The sequence below is a fragment of the Vigna radiata genome, chromosome 3 (assembly GCF_000741045.1).
Source record: "Vigna radiata var. radiata cultivar VC1973A chromosome 3, Vradiata_ver6, whole genome shotgun sequence".
In the NCBI taxonomy this organism is placed as follows: domain Eukaryota; kingdom Viridiplantae; phylum Streptophyta; class Magnoliopsida; order Fabales; family Fabaceae; genus Vigna; species Vigna radiata.
Window position 1 is genome coordinate 7,419,972 of NC_028353.1, and position 19,657 is coordinate 7,439,628.

A 19,657-nucleotide genomic window follows, 5' to 3' on the forward strand; every position below is an offset into this window, starting at 1 on the left:
GACCGGTCGATTAAGATTGTACGGCTTTAATAATCTGCGAGAGATATAATATCAGAGATATATTGAGACCGGTCGATTAAGATTGTACGGCTTTAGTAACCGCTTCTGCAAGAGATATAATATTGAAGATATAATTGAGACCGGTCGGCTAAGATTGTACGGCTTTAATAATCTGCGAGAGATATAATATCAGAGATATATTGAGACCGGTCGATTAAGATTGTACGGCTTTAGTAACCGCTATTGACAAGACTGTTCGGTCTTTGATTAATGGTAAGCTCCGGATAGGCCAAATGATTTGTGTGCAAGATCCTGTCATCTGCATTGAAGAGATATAACAACTCGAAATGAGTAATAAGATAAACCAATGTATTTACATGGTTAGACAATTCATATCAAATTAGATCATGTTATAAAAGCCTATTGGCCAAGCCTATTGGCCGAGAGAGTAAGACTGATTGGTCTTCGGTTGATTGTTCGCAGAGTCCATATTAGGACGCGTCGTGGTTGAGCTTGTAACATCCCATTTTCGCTGTCTTGCTTGTTTCCATGCATAGTTCGCTATCGGATTTTTGCTTAGAGTAGAAGTGGGAGCAAGAACACTGGATGCTTCCAGAGATGCACATATTGTTGAATAATTTTTATTGCTAGCTGCTTGTGAAGCCAATTTAGTTGGGGAGGGTTGGACCGATTGACGACATTGTTTAAGTGATGATCATCTCAAACGTGAGCAATGTCTCTGGTCACGGGTTTGTAACTGTCGTTGTAGTAGTGAGCCGATGACGGCTGTAAAGGAAGCATCATGGTCTTTGTGTGTACGAGATTCTCTGTGTTGCCAAATTCTTTGTCAGTTAGATTTTAGCGGTTCCTGTTCTCTTTTCGCCCCTGAAAAAATAAAAAATGTGCTATGTCTGGCTTGACAGGGAAAAGGGTGTTGTCATGGTCGTGCAATATTAATCATGGAGGTTGGGTGGCGGAGACTTCATCTCTTTGACGAAGGTTTTTTCTATCAATGACGTTCTTCATCTGAGTAGTACCATGTGGATCTTGAAGAATGATACCTTTATCTAGGATGGGGTTAAACCCTTACAATTATTTTCTTTCACATCTTGTGAGGAGATCTCGAGTCAACTGGGAGGCGTTGTAGGGCAGTGCAGAAGAGGATATACCCTCCCCGCGACGGTGCATACGGCCATGGCTGGTAACGATTTGGCATTCTTTGCAAATTGTTTTGCAAATCGTGAGTCCTGCATCTCAACAGAAAGCGCAAAGAGGACAAGACAAATGGCATACGTTTGGAATGTGAATATAATATTAAAAATATAATAGAAATGGCCGAAAACCAAAGCTACGTAAGCTTTAAGAGGTGCATAAATGAAAAAGATGTGCCCAGATTCCCGGGATTAAGATTGTATATTATATCATTGTATTATAATAATATAACACAAGTGTAACAGTACATGTATTTACACTATTGTTTATATATATATATATATATTTATAAATGTATGAATAAGTGGAACTGATTGAGATATATAATATATATAAATAAATCTTGTTGTGGAATAAATTTTGAATAAATTTTGATTAGAATCATGCATTGATAGCAGAACAAATTTAGGGTGGTGCCTGTATAATAACATATATATATTGGGTGCGTTTCTGGACTTCGATTCCGGACGAGTTAATTTTCAATATTATGGTATTCAATTATGCAACAATAAATTAATGATGGTCTGGGTAAACCAGAATAATGATATAATGAGAAAAGTGATTGGAATGCTCCCAAATGATTTCCGGGTATGCTTTTATTCTTTTATTTTCAAAATAAAAAATACTTATCTTGTTGACGAGGGATGATGATTCTTGTTGATGGAAACTTTTTGTATTGTATTGTTGAGAATTTTTGGTGTTGATTCGAAGCAGCGATGTTGATACCGAACGCTTGTCTTTGTTTCTGATCATCTCTATGGTGTTTTGTTGTTCGTCCATGCTCCTCGTGGTCGCCATTTGGGCTTTGCCGCTCGGCCCCACGGTGGGTGCCAAAATGTTACGGTGTAAATTTACTGGGACCGAAGTACTAACCTCGATGACGTGCTCTTCTGTGTTTCCGCCCGCTTTTCGTAATTTCTGACCGTACGTCTTCTCGTTGACTTCAGCCGTCCGATGGTCTCCTAGCTTTGACGGGGGGAGGTACCTGAAAAGATACTCCGACGCTCAAGTTAGGCCTGTATTGAGAATTCTCTGTGTGAGAGAATTAATGAGAGNAGCGATATGCTGTATAAACTGTGATTGAGTGAATTCAGAGAACGTACCTTGTTTGGAATCCTCTGGCCTTTATTTATAGGCTTTGGATTGATATAATATTAACAGTAATATAAACAGAATAAAATATAATCTTACTTGACATATCTCTGTTATAATATCTTTGTAAGATATATCCGGTGAATATATCTGAATGATATATTTTTGTGAACATTTTATACGCTGGCCATTTACGCTGNAATTGGGCCTTGAGCCCAATGAGAATATTTGGGCTGTTTGTCCACTTAGACCGTTCGGACTTTAGTTATTTCCGATCGTTGGAAATATACCATCGTACACCTTGTAATCTGGTGGTCATAGAAAAAAGCCCGATCCTTGCGTGCTTAAGGGAACTGAAATAATTGTAGTCAAATCTGCATGCATTCACTCAGTCATTGTGGTTATAACTGTTTGATGACAATAGGATGGTTCAGATTTTAAATGTTTTATCTCTGATTCATCGAAATAAATATGAACCCGCTGATGAAGGTTCCAAATTGCTGAATACTGATTATGGAACTTTGACTGTAGACAATCTAAATCTGCTTTTAAGGCTGCACTCATCCCAATCACCCTTTAACCCCGCAGTGGTGGGAGAATTGTGCATTGGGCCCATTTCAGTGAATAGAATTAAGAGTCTTTGTTTAGTGATATATGAGCAGTACGTACATATATTCTTCTAATCTTTATTTTTTGTTATTACTTTAGGTTATTGACAAAGTTCAAGAAGAAACCAAGACCCGAGCAGGTAAGCATTGTTTTGGCATCTAGCTGCTTTGTGAGTTTAAGTAGAATTAAATTGTGGATGGGAGTTTGAAAATTGTATTGAAGTGGACATGATGACCCTCAAATCATATTCTTTGAGAGTTTCAGCAAATAGATAGTGTCGGGCCATGAGAATTTAGGTTCCTCAATCGTTAGTAGGTCCTTTGAAATAGAAATCTGTAAACCCCCATTTTCATCCGGGTATATAAAATTTATTTCCGAAAATTCAAAAATAGAAAAAGAAAATAAAAAGGAGTGAAATAAAAGTTTTTTCTTTAATTAATAAATCAAAAAACTAGAAATCGATTTTTAGAGGTGCAGAGTCACGTTTTGAAGCATCACCCTTCATCGTTTTCGTTCAACCTCCCTCACAATCACAACAAATTCACCACACTGCATTACTAACTAGCTCTATGACTCCATACTCTCCACGCCTCAACACACACAGAGAACACCCATTCCCATATTCCATCTCTTCTTTTTCTCCTCCAATTTCTCCATAGGCACCACCAAGTTTTCTCCCTCACTCAGAACCTTTTTTCCTGCCTACACGAAACCCCCCTAAAAACCATAAACTCCAACCATCACAGCTTCTTCCACACACAGATCCACTTCCAATCCCTTTCTCTGCACCCCCCTTCCACCTCTATCCTTTGCCTCTTAATTTTCAATTTGGCCCCAAACCTTCTTCCCCTCCACCATTCTCTTCCCCCCAATCACAACTCATCTTCTTCACTCCATGACCAACACCAGAAAAAAAGAAAAACCCTCTTGATCCTTCATCCCTCACTGCTCTCTAACACAGGCGAGATTCTGGCGAGCCTCGTCCAGTAGCAGTGTCAGCAGCTGACACTTCATCACAGCCACCACGTCCAGTTCATTCTAATAATATAAAAACATGCCGGCACCAGATAGGACTTGCTAAGATCACGGGGAACCTAGGAAAGCTCAAAAAGTGATGAAAGCCGATATCCAACAGTGGAAGGAGCAAATGAGTCATATCCTAGAGGTCTTGAAGGCACTAGAAAGCACTAGGGAGTCTTCTATGACATCACATTAACAGAGGGCCCAGCAAAATTTCCCTCCATATGGCTTGCCTTCGAATTACACTCTACCTCACGGAGTTGACTCAGCAAATTTACACTCAAAAGGCTGTAAACACCGTGACTACAGGAGGAAATGAACTTGGGGAAATGAGCTTTCACAGCCACCCAGGGTATTGTTCAGCCAAATGAGGTCTACATGACGCTAACAAAGCATCAAATTCATGACCTTTCCAAACTCTTGTTTTTAAATTCTTTCTTTAGTTCGCCATTCCATTGCGATTTCGGTTGGCGATGGTCTGCATGCTATTTTGACCTCTGGTCTATGAATCCACAAACTTATGATGAATATGATAGTTGGTTGTTCAGTATCTTGTAAGTTAACCAGCTGATTTTTTATTTGGAGACATTGAAAGATTCCAATGCTTCTCATAATTAATGTGTGTTTTCAAATATCAATCAATTAATATTGTCTATTTGAAAATGTTAATTTAGCTGTGTATACCTGCCTCTCATACTGCCTTCTGGTTATTGAAAAATCTAGATATTCTCTGATTAATATCTTCTTTTTCAGATCGTAAACCGCCTGGTGTGGGGCGTGGAAGGGGAAGAGGCAGAGAAGAAGGTGCTGGTGGACGCCAACCAAAAGGAATTGGGCGTGGTCTTGATGATGGTGGTACCAAGGGAGCTGGAGGAGGTCGAGGCAAGGGTGGCCCTAGCGGAAAGCCTGGTGGAAACAGAGGTAAATCACGGTCCTCTTTGCATGTATTACCCTTTCGCCAATCATTTGTAGATTCTGTCCTATACTTCACCACGCCATGATTTAAAGAGTTTCATACTATTTTTTCTTCATTCTCACCTAAATTAGATGAACTCCTAATAAGCATGATAATTATGATGTGTAAAGTGTTATTATTGGTTTAAATAAGGTTTTGGTAACTCCAAAATTGATCTGCATTGAAATTGGTACCTTCATATTTTTGTAGTGGTTTGATACCACTAATTAATAAATGTTAATTTGGTCCTAGAGGTAACTTTAGTAGTCTTAAATTATAAGTATTGATTTGTAATCATCATAATCAAATATTGGCCAATGTATGTATTTCTTTTGGTGCATACAGGGCGAGGTAGAGGCTGATTCTGACTGGTGGTTTGAACTACTTCAGATGGACCAGTTGCAACTTCAATGCCCGTGTTTCCTTGTGCATCCTTGAATTTTAGCTTCCAACGTTTTTCTTGTGTTTATAATCACAAAAATGTCAAAGAGTGCTATTCTGTTACTCGAGGGGCCTCCGCCTTTTTAATACTTTCCCACCAGCCATCGTGCTCTTCCCCCCTTTCTTTCCCTCCAATGAAAAATGGTGACGGAGCAATTTGTTGAATTGAATTTGATATATTTAGAGATGTTACTATTAGAATGGTACAAGAAACTTTTTGGGGTCTTCACTTGAACTCATTTTCCAGTAAATGGAGTGACGAAACGATATTATTCCTCATCCCAATATTTGCTAACCAATCATTATTATTACTATTTGGAGCATTATGTATAATAGTCCTTTTTTTCTAATCTATTTGAGTCAACTGGAATTATGTTTGGATGAATTTCTCATAACTGCTGCCCATTTCTTCAGTATCTATGTATTTTAAAAGAAATAAAACAGCTAATTACTCTACTAAAGAGATTGTGTGTCATTGTCAGGAATGTATCAAAATTTCCAAATAAACTTGACTTTTGGGTAACATTTGTGTAATTGATTACATTATCTATGTTCAGATTACAGGTTTGTTAACAATAGTGTGCATCAACAGTTATAAATTAAAATTTTATATGAAGAAAAGGAGATTTTTAATTTGCAATGTACGTGTCGAAATTTATATTCGAATATGTTGTATTTTAGAGGTATATTGTTGAAATGAAATTTATTTGGATATTATTGACAGTATTTCTACTTGAAATTGCTATTGAATAACTATGCAAAAGAAAATGAACTTTCAGAAGTAATTCATGAATAACTTTCAACTGAAAACTTGGTATCAAAAATAGGTAAAAGTAAGTTTCCAAAGACAACCAAATATAATAACAAAACGTAACACATTTAATTTAACCAAGCACAGATGTATAGAGAATGAAAGAACCTAGTTAATATTTTCAAAATCCAGGCTGTTATGTGGTGAAATTAGTAAAGATGATAATAATAGCTACCAAACAGACTTTTATTTGGAGTAAGTTTTTTTTTTTTTTTTGTCTTTCTTTTAATTGTTTGTATGTGAGTGATTTGCATTTATATGGATATCTACTTTCATGTGTATTTTGATGATGGTCAAGGATGAATTTCTCCTAATTTAGATTATAACACTATTGGTGAAAAGAGTTGTTTTTAGGAGGTTTAAGATTCTTGTGTGGAAGCATGTTGTTGGAGTTTGATGGAGTCGGTAGATTTTTAGGTAATTATCTTTAATCATCTTTAAACTTAGAAATAGGTTTGGAGTGTTTGTTTAGTTGAAAATGTTTTCGGATGATGATTAGAATGTTGCATCTGTATGAAATTTAAATTGATATCATATTTTGGTTATAGTTGTTTGTATTGAAATGGAGTACAATGAAGTTTGAGTGAATAAATTAATTTGCAAGTTGATGAAATTGTGATGTGTGGATCATGGGTTTTGAACAATGAAGGTTTTTGATTAAGTATTTGGAATTGGTTATATTTTGAATTTCTGAAAGTTGGTATACTGTCATTTGTTATGTAAATTTAACCATATCATCAAAGCAATCTAAGTAAGCAAAAACAATTTTAAAAACATCACATAATACTCCATACCAATACAAGATTACAAAATGGATAAGTGATCTGTGCATTTTGGAAAAGCAAAAAGGGCAAGGTACAAATATTACATGCAGTTGAGGACATATCTGACAACAAATACATAATTTTTTATCAAAATCCAAGGCATTTCAACCCAAATTGAGGTGAAAATAGAAGTGACTGTTGGCTAATGAAACAAAAATTGCTCCTTCAGTATCAAACTATAAGAGTTAATGGCTGGGAATATTCTTTGCTAGTAAGGTTGATGACGATTTTTCTTGCGAGTTTTTTCTGGTCTCATAATCAATGTGCTTGAAATCCAAGATCGATTTGATTCAGAGGAATCATCAGATAGCCAACAACATAGCCGACCATCTTCTCCACCGGTCCATCCAAAAATGCCTTGGCTAGGACTGTTAGAATGAATTTTTGACATTGGTAAAACACTCCTAATAACACCTGTGTGCCCACCTTCAAGAATTGCTTCTGCACCTCCAATTGTTGCCACTCCTTTGTAATTTACAGGAAAGTAGCCCATAGTACCAGCATTAGTGCCACCAATCACCCATAGTTTTTCAGATTCTCTGTTGTAGTGGCAATCGATGAAATAATCAACCTGCCAAGGAAAGTATAATTTGTGGGCTAAGACTTATATGACAAATATAAAATTTGTCTTATAAAATAAACTTTAAACCTAATTCAATCTTACAAAATCAATTTATAAGATAAAATTTGAATTCACTTGTATATTCTAAATTCACTTTATTTCTAGTTAATATAGGATCTCCAACACACCTCTCATGCCAAGACGCATGAAATTAAATATTAATAGATGATCCGATAATGACCTAATAGTAGTGGCACGATAGACCTAAGGAATAACAAATCTTACTAAGATAAACTTTGGATAACTCTGATATCATCTTAAGAAGTTAATTTTAAACTTAACTCAATTTTACAAAATTAACTTATATAGGATGAAGTTTGCATATTCGTTTTACCTTTAGTCAACATAAAATCTCGAACAATTTATATGCTTGGCAATATAAAAGTTTTACTTTAAACTTGGAAGATCATTTATTCAGCCTGCTCAGCTAATCTAATGCATCCTTCTCTTAAGCATGAAAGTTAGAGACATGTGAATACACACAAACTTTTGATTCTCCAGGAATTTTCCTAAAAGCAGGGATGTCAGTTCAATTAAAAAGACTTCATATAGCTCAAAAGTAGCATATGCAAAGGCAAGGAAAAATGTGAAGGATCCTTTAAGAGAATTATAACACTTTCAAATATGTACTAGTTACCAGTCCTGCCCTTCTTTCTTTTCTTCGTTTCTATCTATGTGAAGCAATGATATATTATCATATGCATACACGATGCTTACACATCACATCACATCACATTTTTATTTTATTTTGATATGAAGACTTCAGTTTTCATGCACCATATTCCTATAAAAGTATGGGAGGAACTCACATGGTCCAAATTCCAACTTTCAGAAGCTAAAGTACGTGCATCTGAGAAGTTTCCTTCATTTCTACCATCTTTCCAGTTCCAGATACTGGGTAACAGAAGAAAGAAATATTAGAACTAACTGTTTTAAATGAGGAAAGTGTTCGTACTTAGTATACATATGCAAATTCATATATCACATTATGAGCATACGAATGTAATTATTAGCATAAACACTATAAGTACTACCCGAACGCACACTACTACTCTGTGATTGTGACAGTTGCTCATTCTGTGTATGAACTTACCTTTCTTCAGTAACAACAACAAAATTGAAAGTGCAGAATACAACCATGGCAGGCAGAAATAGAGCATGGGTAAGCTATGAATAACTAATAGGACTTAAGAAAAACACAAGTAATGGAGATTCACTGTACCCTAGGGTTTCAATATGTGTTAAACACCAAAGCTTCTGGTAACTCTCTCCAAAAATCCCCACCTTTGCAATTGAAGTCCCCATATTAATCACCTACATTGTTGTACAAAAAAAGTATATAATTTTGCATAAAAAACTTATTGTAGCTCAAACATACAAAGACTCAAAAAATTCTTGCAAAATATATATCTGGATAGATGGATAAGACAAAGACAAACGGATATGTATTTATCTGGAATTATGGGTACATAGATAAGGAAAAACTCAGTTAAAGGGTGGGATGATAATAAATTTTTGCAGAAAAGAGAAAAATAATTTGCAAAAAAAAGAAAATAAAAAATATAGAAGGTCCGCTCAATCTATACAAGTTGGAAAAGGTATTCTCTTGAAATAGAATACCCAATAGCAGAAAACCAAGGAAACCTAAATACAATCCAATCCAAGAGTGCTTAGCTGTCTTTAATATCTTAATTAAGAATCAAATGCTTTACAAGAATTAACAACTGGGGAAACTGAATTGAAATCCAGACTTACCGATTCTAGATGATCATCATCATTGATATCTCCAGTGGTATCAAATGTGCAGATCAACCCATCTACTGAAGCAGAAATAAGCTTTCCTTGTTCGTTGGGGACAAAATGAACCTGGCACAAATTGCAGATTTTAGTCAAGTCAAACATAAATCCATGTATGACACTGAATTGAATAATTAAAAAATCAATTTCATCTTATTTACTAAAAAAATGAAAGTTAGCATAGCACTTGCTAGAACTTTATTTTTTATAATGAAAAGAATCGGCACTCTCTTCAACTTGCGAGGAAAACGTTCTGCATAACATACTTTCCTTGCTTCATTCTATAACAGGTTACCGTAAACCCTAAACAAGAAATATAACCGCATTAACTATGGTGAAGTAGGGTCTGGGAAGATGGGGTTATGCGGTAAAGAAACAAGTTATAACTAACAGAAGCCATCAAGATATAAAATATCTGAAGCCTACATCTTACCAATATAAATTCCATCTCACAAGAAGACTGCTGCATGAAAATAGAAACTAAGTCTAACCCAGAAAATGAGGAATCAAGTACAGTGTTACATAAATCTACAAAGGACCATTCACCAATAATTTCTTCAAATCTAGAAAAAATTCTAGTTTTTTCTATAGAGAAATATTTGGAGTTCCTTGGCTGTAGTTCTTAATTACCCTACACTTTTTATAAGATATAGGAATTATAATAATTGAATCAATTGCTGCGTTTCTCTTTCTCACAACAACAAAATTTTTCAGGCAGGGCATATCACCAAGCAAAAAGTCCTTTTTCCACAGGATTATAATTTTCAGATAATTCAAGTATATCAAGTTTCCGACTAAAATATAAATGGTTGTCACATGTAATTCAAGCAATTTGAACATCACAAACCTGAGTGACATCATCTACATGAGAGTCTTCCAGGCATGCAATTTGCTTCATATTTCTCCAATCCCAGAACAGTATCTGAGCAAACTCAAACTTTAGGACACATAAAAAACAACACTAGTTTAAATCATGTATTATAGAAAATCCACAATCAAAAGCAAACCTGCGATTTACACCCGGCGGCAACTAAATTCCCACTAGTTCCTCCAAGACAGAAGCTGAAAACCTCCTGCGAAGAACCCGCATTGATGCAAGAAACCTACAATTTGCCATTTCAGTCCAACACACTCAAGCATCAGATCACTTGCACACATGAAAAACATAAAATAAGAAGAAAAAAGGAACAAAACAAATCTACCTGCTGAAATGTGCGTGTGTCCCAAGCTCTAATAGTGCCATCAGAAGAGCACGAACACAAAACTTGGTGGTGTGAAGGACCCGAAAATAAAATCTGATTGATGGTTGCGGTGTGACCCTTGCACTCTCCGAAATATTGACCCGCCATGGGTGAATATAGTTTCACTGCGCTCGTTGACAGTGAAACCGCCATTGCACTCCAATCATCCCTTTTATTAACAAAAAAATTGGAACCCGTGTCACGTTTGAGAATTAAGAAGGAAACTTTACTACTTTCCATCGAGTTTGAGCATGAATTCAACGAGCTTAAACGGGGAAGAAAAAGAAGGTACGTACTTTGGGACAATTTGGAAAACATAGTCATCGCCGAAGTTGGTTTGAATAGAGTTTTTAAGGCCGAAGCGTTTAACGTTGGTGGAGTTGGGCGAAGGTTGCTCCTCAACATCCATGGCCGCACTGCTCTCCATTTAAGTTGTGTCTGTCTATAGAGTTGCAGAGCTACCTACATCAACAATATTGCCTTCTTCATAAAAGCCTGGGTTTAGGGTTGAACACCACCTAATTTTTTTGTTTTCTTTTTTCAAGGTTTATAATTTACTCAAAAAATACTGAAAATAATCATTCATAGTTTTACTATATTATATAGGATGTTTTTGTGTTCCCTTATATTATTACTTATCCAACAAAAGACTCATGATATAGTTTAATATTTCATAAATATAACCAAATCCAATTAACAAACTCGATATGAATTATAACATATTTGAATGATTTTATCAAGATTTTCTTTTGTTACGTAATAAATATTAAATTATCGTTCGTAAATTCACATCCATTCAAAGGTCATTCATGTTACAATAGAATGAGAGATCCACCTTTGCATAGCTCTGTCCCAAAACGTTATACTTTTCAGTAAAAGAATATTTTATTTTATTAATTATTAGAAATTAGATGGTAAAATCATTTTTAAATGATTAATTGGAAATATAAGATTAAATTTAAAATAATTTTAAACAACACTAATAGAACCAAACTAACTATATTGTACGACTCCAGGCATGTTTTTATTTCTATATTAATTAATAAACATTTTTCACAAAAAACAACTAACTAATAAGCTATTAAATCCTATTTTTAAAATAAATATAACCTTTGAAGACTCTAAAATTTTTAAAGAAATGCGTATTAAATTAAAAAAATTAAAGAATAATTTTCAAATGTTTTTTTTATAATAGAACAGACCCTACCAGTTATTCCACAAAAACTACATCAACAAAATCTAAAATTAACTTCACAACAAATCAACGGAAGTTAAACTTCAATTTAAATTCTAAAAACAAAATTGAACAGCTCGCATATTTTACAGGATAAAATTTACCCGCTTAGCAAACTACAGATAACCTGTAAATGCTAAATCAGGTCCAATCTGATCAAAGATTAGTTTCGTACCGTGTTCCATTATTTTTATTTTAAAACTGCATCGTCTTTTGGACAACGTTTTGAAAAGCAAAAATTTATTAAGTATATTTTCAAACACAAAGCAAATTAGCAGTTACGCCAGAATCAACATCCACATAAACAAAAAATGAACATAAAAATATGCAAATCCCGATATCATGCATGAAAATAAATCTCAATTATACAATATCCTAAGTCAACTAGGAGCATTTTTCTGATTAATAATAATACTTGCTAAATGTTTAGCCACAACGGGTGAGACATAAATTTCTCATACTTAAAACAACTACCAATCAATGGTACAGAAAGAAATTTTCACTCGAGAATTTTCATAAAGCATCTTCTAAGGTAGCGTCATGAACAACAACGACATCATGTGCTTGGAGCAGCCTCTTTTGTCTCCGTTGATGCCTCGCCAGCCTCGGCTTCAACAGGCTTCGACACTTCTTGCTCTGTAGAGTTGGCAAACAAATATATGTCAGTTACAATGTAAATTAAGCATTGAATATATTACATGGGTCAAAAAATCTATATGCGCATCTTTGTAATTCCACATATATACATAAAAAGTCCACGAGCATTAACTCGTTGAAAAGAAATCTCCATCACAACTAATTATTCAGCTTTATCTCTTAGCTCCGTAATTTATAATAAGCTACTTAAGAACCAACACAGAGATAACTTCAAAGAAATTAACTACCACAGAACTGCACATTTCAATCACAAAGCACTGACACCTCCTGATTAACTTGCTGTTTCAGTTCTCGAATGCTGCACTGTAAAATTAGCACTCTCTATCCAACTCTATCACCATGCACATCATATCCACCAAAAATAGATGGAAACAAAAATCGTTAAAAGTATCATATATTTACATAAACTGCAGCTACCTGTAAAGCAATTAAGCTGCAAAAACTGTCACTCAGTTTTTCCAAGTGTTCCTATTTCCTATAAAAACCATTTACATATTCATACACAATGCTGTAATTAAACATGGAAAAAACTCAGAAGTCAGAAAAACTTGCTTAAACTACCTTATAACACAAAAAGTTGAGCATGCTTTATAATGTATGGCCAAGTACAGTGTAGAAACGAAAAAAGTCAATCACAAATTAGCACACACGCGTACCTTCATCATCACTCTCATCAATGTCATCCATTGCATCACCACCAAATTTCTGCACCATACATATTTAATCAAAACATGTAATATAATATCAATAAAAAAGTAAATCAACTGAACGTATTACGTACAGAGAAATCCATCCCTCCCATTCCATCCGCACCCATTCCTCCAAATTTCTGCATAAAAATAGTGAGGATATGAAATAATATAATCAAGAAAATATTTTGAAGAGAAAAATCAAATGAACGCATTGCATACCGAGAAATCCATTCCTCCCAAGTCCGGTTCACCTGATAACAAACAATGAGCAGAATTAATTAGACTATGCATAAAAGTATACTGTGCTCTGCAAGACATTTAATATTTTAGTACAAGCCATGAATACCACTGCCATCTTCTTCATCCTCGTCCACCCATTTATCCCAATCTACTTTCACATAATGTGGAGTCTTGCCTTCTCCACGCAGTAACCTTTTCCACCATCCATTTTCTGCCTTCTGCACTACAGAGAATATGCTTCGCACTCCTACATTAATTTTGCTCTCCTGAAAGAAGAAAATGGAGAACGAATCAAAGCCGTGGATTTGTAAGTGGAGAATGACAAAATACAAGTATGAGCATTACAACTTCCATTAAATGGTATATTGGACAATAAAGCTCTCGGAGAGATGTTATTGTTCATTTCACATGAAAAGGTGCAATAAACATTCCTAAAGATGCCCCAATGATATAGCGGCATAGCAAAAATTAGCACCGTCTTCTCACCTCTACATTAACCTTATCAAAGAGCTCCAGTTTTAGCTCATACTGATGGTCTTCAGTGCCAGCACTGCCAGAGAAGGTAAAAACGCCTTCAGGAGTAAGATCCACTTTAGCATTTTTTGAATCAGCCAATTGCACAGTGATATAGACCTTGTCAACTCTCTGAGCCCACTTAACCTCAGGATGACGACTGCATCACGCAATGCATTTATAAACAAATAATGAGGAATAATTAGATAGGATCCAGATATGGCATTACAAGGCAATAAATACTAGACGGTAAAAAATCGAATTGCTGAAATTATTATCACTGAATTCACTAAAAACTGACTAATCACAACTCACTTCGACGAAAACTTAAAAGTGATATGCAATATAACGAATCGTTCACGGGAACACGATGAAGAATAAGACATTAAATGATAGAAAAATGAGAGCCAACATGCAATTATTTTCATAATATCAAGACAAAAGAAAACCTAATAATACCATCGCCGTACCCGAATCACCAAATACAATCTGGGAAATAAAATATGTATCATACACCAATTTTTTCAATTGGCTCTAGATTTTGAAAATTCCCCCTTATAGTGTAGGTTTACCATAATTTTAATTATAACAGTATTTGTGTTGTAGCTAAAAAGTGTGAAAAACTCTCCATCCTCCAGGATCACAAGTCGGTAACAACCCCATCAAACAAAAAAAGAGTAGCAAACAATTTGATCGATAACAACCCCCAATTATAGAATAAAGCAAAGACAAGACAATGAAGAAAACAATTTAATGATATGTCAAAATAAACAAAACGTGATAACAGGTTCTAAAGGGATAAATAGCAAAGGAAGATGCAGGGTTAATAGCTTGTACCTCATATTTGGTATTGGATTGAAATGAAGAAAAAGAGAGAAAGGTTATTTTGTAAAACCCTAGTTTCTTCTTTGGTGAGTGTGTGAGAAACCCCAGAGTAACCCTGTCACAACTTCTCCTTTTGAAGAAATGGTATTTATATGCCGTAAAATACGACACTTCTAGCACCTTCCTGAATTCGCAATCACATATAGGCCTAACCCAATTTCCCTTTCGGCCCAATATGAAGCCCATATTAAGAATTTGGGTCCAAATAGCCTCTTCGTTTCTCAGATTCTTTCTTTCTGGACTCTTGTAAGATTTTGAAAATATCTATTTGTTCTTTTTTTTTTATTCGTCTGCAACTCTCTCTTTTGTTTTTTTATCTGTTTATTAAAATTTATATTTTAAATAGTATAATTTAAATGTTTTTTCCTTAAATATATAATTCAATATACAAAACTTATATTTTGAATGGTTAAAAAGGTCTTTAAATAATACAGGTAAAACAAGTGTTATTTTTCTACGATAAAAAAATTATTATTATTATAATTATAAAAAGAAATATAAAATAGATTTTACAATTTATTATAAATAATTATTTTGATTTAAAAAATGATTATTTAAAAGATAAAATTGATAAAGTAATTATTTTAATTTAAAATATGAAAAAAGAATAATGTATATAATAATATAAATATTTGAAAATATAAAGTAAAAAGTTATGAAAGCAGTCCATTTCTGATTTCTTCCATTCAGCAATTGAATGTAAAGTGATGAGCATGAGAGCTTGTTCCTTTTCAATATATCTCTTATGACTATGATGAAATTATATGACTATAAACATTGTCTACAAGTCAAGCTATAAGAAAATGAACAGTGCAAATAACTAAAATATTAATTTGGAAGAAAATATATTTAGAATCTGTTTCTCTTAATTTGTTTTGTTAGTTAGAAGAAAGAGTTAAATTAAATTAATTTAATTTAATTTCTTCAATAGAATACTATTATCACTTTAGCCAGTTCCAGACTCTTTAATTCGTAAATTATAAAGACCACACATTAAAATAGGAAAATATTTGTGCAATAAACAGTCTAAGAAGTGTGGTTTATTGGTTCATACCAACTGGACAGCATTGGTGGTGTCTGAGAAATAAAATATTAAATTTAACTTTTAGTAGGTTTCATAACTTTTTCTCTTCTTTTTCGTTTTACTATTCAAAATAAGCCAAATGACAAAGCAAATCTCAATATTTATTCATGTTTAGGTAGATTCCCCACTTTGATTATTTTTTTTTCTTTTTTATTTTTCTATGACAAATAATACAAAACTATTTTTTTTTAGTTATCTCTTTTTGTTTTATCTTGAAACAAAGGATGCGTGAAAGTAGGGAAGACTGGAATTTGTTTACATGTGAGAGGAAAGAAATCAAAACTATTTGGAAGCAGATAGAGAAGAGTTATTCCTTTCATTTAATAGCTATTTTTAAAATAAAAAAAATTATTAAAATTTTGTTAGTAGTTTATAACAATTAAAAATGAGATTAAAACTTATTATTATTAATTTTGTATATTTTTAAAAAAATTATCAATATTAATGAAAACGCATATACTATACACATGTGTGTGTGTTTTATCATAACAAAAAGAATGATAAAATTATTATTATAATTGTATACATACATATAAATATTATTGCAAATAAGTTCTATTTGTAGGTATTTTATAATTATAAATAATTATTTTAATTTGAAAAAATAATAATTAAGTTTAAAGAAAAGGTTAAATAAAAAATCAGTTAAAATTAAAAGAACGGCCATTTAAAAAAAATAGAATTGGTAAGACATTATTTTAGTTTAAATAATTTATTCAAATAGTAAAATAATATATATATATATATATATATATATATATATATATATATCATCTTGATTTTTCAAGATAAATAGATGAAAATTTTCAGAAAAAAATCAAAAGTATTAAAATAATTTAAATTTGTTCCTAACAAAAAACTATTTACATTAAAAAAAAATTAATATTAAAATAATTAATTTTTTTTTTTATTTTTAAATTACTATCACCTGAAATGTGATTTTCTATATCATTATTTTCTATATCACCTGAAAATTTATAACTATATTTATTTGTATTATGATTATTTTGATTTGGAAAAGTTGATGAAATTAATTATAGGTGATATTTAATTGTGAACTACGTAGGTTAAAATGATTTTAGAATGTCTAAAATAAATTTAATTAAAGTGTGAGATAGTTTTTCATTGTTAGATATATGCAAAGATGATATATGAAGCTATTATTATTTACATATAAATAAAATAATAATTAAAAGTAAATACACTTTTAACAAAAGTAAATTATAATATTATAATACACATCAAATATTTATTTGAAATTAATAAAATTTTGTCTTATTCACACAGTTATAACATAGATATCAAAATGTGTTAAAAATTATGATTTAGTTTGATTTACACGAGATTGAATTGAGTTACACTGACAAAAAATAATAATTTTTATATTGTGTGTCAAACTAAATTCAACATACTCAACTTATGTGTTAAATAGTTAAAGTTGGATTAAAATTGAAATGATTTATAATCCATCACCAACAACTTATTATTTTTTTATCATTTTTCATAAATTTTTTATTACAACTATTTGCTACTTCCAAATTATCTAAATTTTGATCTTTTAAAATACTAAAACGTTGTTAAAAAATATTTAAATTGTTTAAATATTTAATTTATTCGGTTGTCAAGTTATTAGATTGATACTTTAATTTTTTAAATATATCCATATGTTTGATAAAATAGTAAACTGTTATAAAAAGATGAGTTAAGTTCATTTATTTTTATTGTATAAAGACACAAAATATTTTTAAGGAAGTCAAAGTATTTAATCCAAATAGCTTTGTTTCCAATTACAAATTTTATTCTTATTAATGCAGCGGAATTGATTCAATTTTAGTTTTGTAAGGCCCCTTAAAAAAAAAATAAATAAATAAATAAATAAAAATAAAAATAAAAATTTAAGGCTATTGGGCCTCTGGAAAGACCCCAGGCCCATTCGTATTGGGCACATGGCCAAGAGAAGGGGTCCCTTCCCCAGCTTCAGAATTTTCATTTCTCCAATTTCTTTCCTCTCTCAAGAAACCTTGCCCTAACTTAAGCTCTCACTTCTCTCTAGATTTCCAGCATATTCCACCGTTAGAGTTGTGATTTGATTGCATATTATTGCTCCTGGAGTCAAGGGCTACGAAACCATCCGATTGGTTTCTCGTTTCGTTGGGTAAGAAAATTTCTCCTATTCTTCTTTTCTGTTCTTGAACTAGAGCAACCAATTTTTCTGGTTGCATGTATTTTCCACATTTTTCTTTTTCTTTCCATTATATTCCAGCTCTAAAAAGTTTGTCCTATCACCAAATTGGTGATTTCTAGGTTCTGTTCATTTTCGAACGTTGTAAGAGGGTACTGTAGAGCATCTGTGAACTACATTAAGCATCCCACCAGGTAAGGGGAGTTAGTTATATTTCTTTGAATTGTTTATATGTTATGTATGTATGGTGAATTTAATTTGGTGTGCTGTTTTGGAATTTCATGTTAAGTTTTATGAGATATTGGGGAAGAGAGAAGGGGTCCTGGAGTTTCAAGGTGGTCACTATTACAAATTTTTCTTTTGCTTAGGTTAGATAAGAGGAAAAAGGGTGTGATTGCGCATGGAAAACAAAATACACATTATTACCGTAATGCGCTATTGTGTGTGAATGAACATTGTGCTGAGAGGGATAAATGCAATTAAATAGAGAAAATATGGGTGCAGTGGAATATGTATAAATGAAAGAAAAGAGAAGAGAGCAATAAAGTTTTATGAGTGTAGTTTAGGTGTTAAGCATGGAAGCGTGTACAGGGGTAGTTGTAGAGGTAGGGGAACTAATTGTTGTATATGAGTGGGTCCGTGAAAAGAGATAGTAGGAAGGGGTATAGGTAGGTTTATTATGTTACAGTGGGTGTTGAAGGAAAAAGGAGACGGTTACATCTTATTTTTTTTTTTTGTTCCAGGTTTGAATGGATACATGAGAAATAATATGGAAAATGGGTATTTTAATATTCTATTTCATTGGAGAATGGTTATTAATATAGACATAGGTGAATGATGTGGTGGCAGGTTGAATGTGAATTGGAAAGTCAAGTTTTAGGTGAGAAAAAGAAGATAGAAAAGAGAAATGGGTAGAGAATTAGGGTGTAAACTCACTGTGACACGTTGCAGTATTAATGGAATAAAAGTTTTGGAGTGTTATGGAGAATGAAGAGTGATGTACGAAATGGATAAAGTTTGTGATTGGGAAAGTTGTAAATGGTGGGCCATGAGTGGTTAAAACAAGTGAGGTAGAGATATATGGATGGGTTGTTTATTCAGGGGATGGAATTTTGCATAGAAGTTACATGGGAAGAAAGATATAAGGTTTTATAAAACAAAAAGGGGAAGAGGGAGTTAAAAGAAAAAAAAAAAAAAACAAAGTTGCTGGAATGAGAAAAGGTAAGATAATGTATGATATTAATATGTTAATATAAAGTATATATATATAAAAGCTGCAGGAATTTTGTATGTTAACAAATTATATTAATATAATATAGTTATAAATATATAGTAGTAACAGTATGATATTAACTTAGTACGTATTATATTAAATGGTATTAATATAATATAGTTATATATATAAAATTAGTAAGTACGTATGATATAGATTATGTTAATATATATATATATATATATATATATATATATATATATATTTGTTTATTTATTTATAAGGTATGTATAAATTGATGTATTTTATGAGTTGTTACGGTTTAATTGGAGC

General features: G+C 32.6%; 3 protein-coding genes and 1 long non-coding RNA gene across 6 annotated transcripts in view; 2 read left to right on the plus strand and 2 right to left on the minus strand.

Moving 5' to 3' along the window:
* Nucleotides 1-5,679, plus strand: part of LOC106757211 (probable U6 snRNA-associated Sm-like protein LSm4) — an 8,580-nt gene extending 2,901 nt beyond the window's left edge. For 2 of the 3 annotated variants that reach the window (XM_022779326.1, XM_022779328.1), the window contains exons 5-6: nt 4,687-4,854; nt 5,234-5,679. In XM_022779326.1, the coding sequence (XP_022635047.1) occupies nt 4,687-4,854; nt 5,234-5,326 (261 nt within the window). In that variant the 3' untranslated portion in view covers nt 5,327-5,679. Of the gene's footprint in view, nt 1-3,012; nt 3,053-4,686; nt 4,855-5,233 lie in introns of all 3 variants that reach the window. The other variant, XM_022779327.1, reaches the window with a different exon arrangement.
* A 1,226-nt stretch (nt 5,680-6,905) lies between these two features.
* Nucleotides 6,906-11,182, minus strand: LOC106757209 (WD repeat-containing protein 89 homolog). The gene is made up of 8 exons (XM_014639829.2): nt 10,921-11,182; nt 10,586-10,793; nt 10,391-10,486; nt 10,231-10,305; nt 9,342-9,452; nt 8,809-8,900; nt 8,396-8,480; nt 6,906-7,535 (listed from the first exon to the last, which is right to left on the minus strand). Exons 1-8 carry the CDS (start codon nt 11,049-11,051, stop codon nt 7,173-7,175), a joined length of 1,161 nt encoding a protein of 386 aa, XP_014495315.1. The 5' UTR covers nt 11,052-11,182; the 3' UTR covers nt 6,906-7,172.
* Nucleotides 11,183-12,170: 988 nt separating this feature from the next.
* On the minus strand, nt 12,171-14,930 carry LOC106757077 (uncharacterized protein OsI_027940). The gene is made up of 7 exons (XM_014639662.2): nt 14,798-14,930; nt 13,934-14,120; nt 13,554-13,713; nt 13,427-13,458; nt 13,297-13,344; nt 13,172-13,220; nt 12,171-12,494 (listed from the first exon to the last, which is right to left on the minus strand). The coding sequence occupies exons 1-7, from the start codon at nt 14,800-14,802 to the stop codon at nt 12,415-12,417; spliced, it is 561 nt and encodes a 186-aa protein (XP_014495148.1). The 5' UTR covers nt 14,803-14,930; the 3' UTR covers nt 12,171-12,414.
* A 2,977-nt stretch (nt 14,931-17,907) lies between these two features.
* On the plus strand, nt 17,908-19,317 carry LOC111241381. The gene is made up of 2 exons (XR_002667330.1): nt 17,908-18,084; nt 18,234-19,317. It is a non-coding gene; the product is annotated as an uncharacterized LOC111241381 (long non-coding RNA).
* Nucleotides 19,318-19,657: the final 340 nt, after the last annotated feature.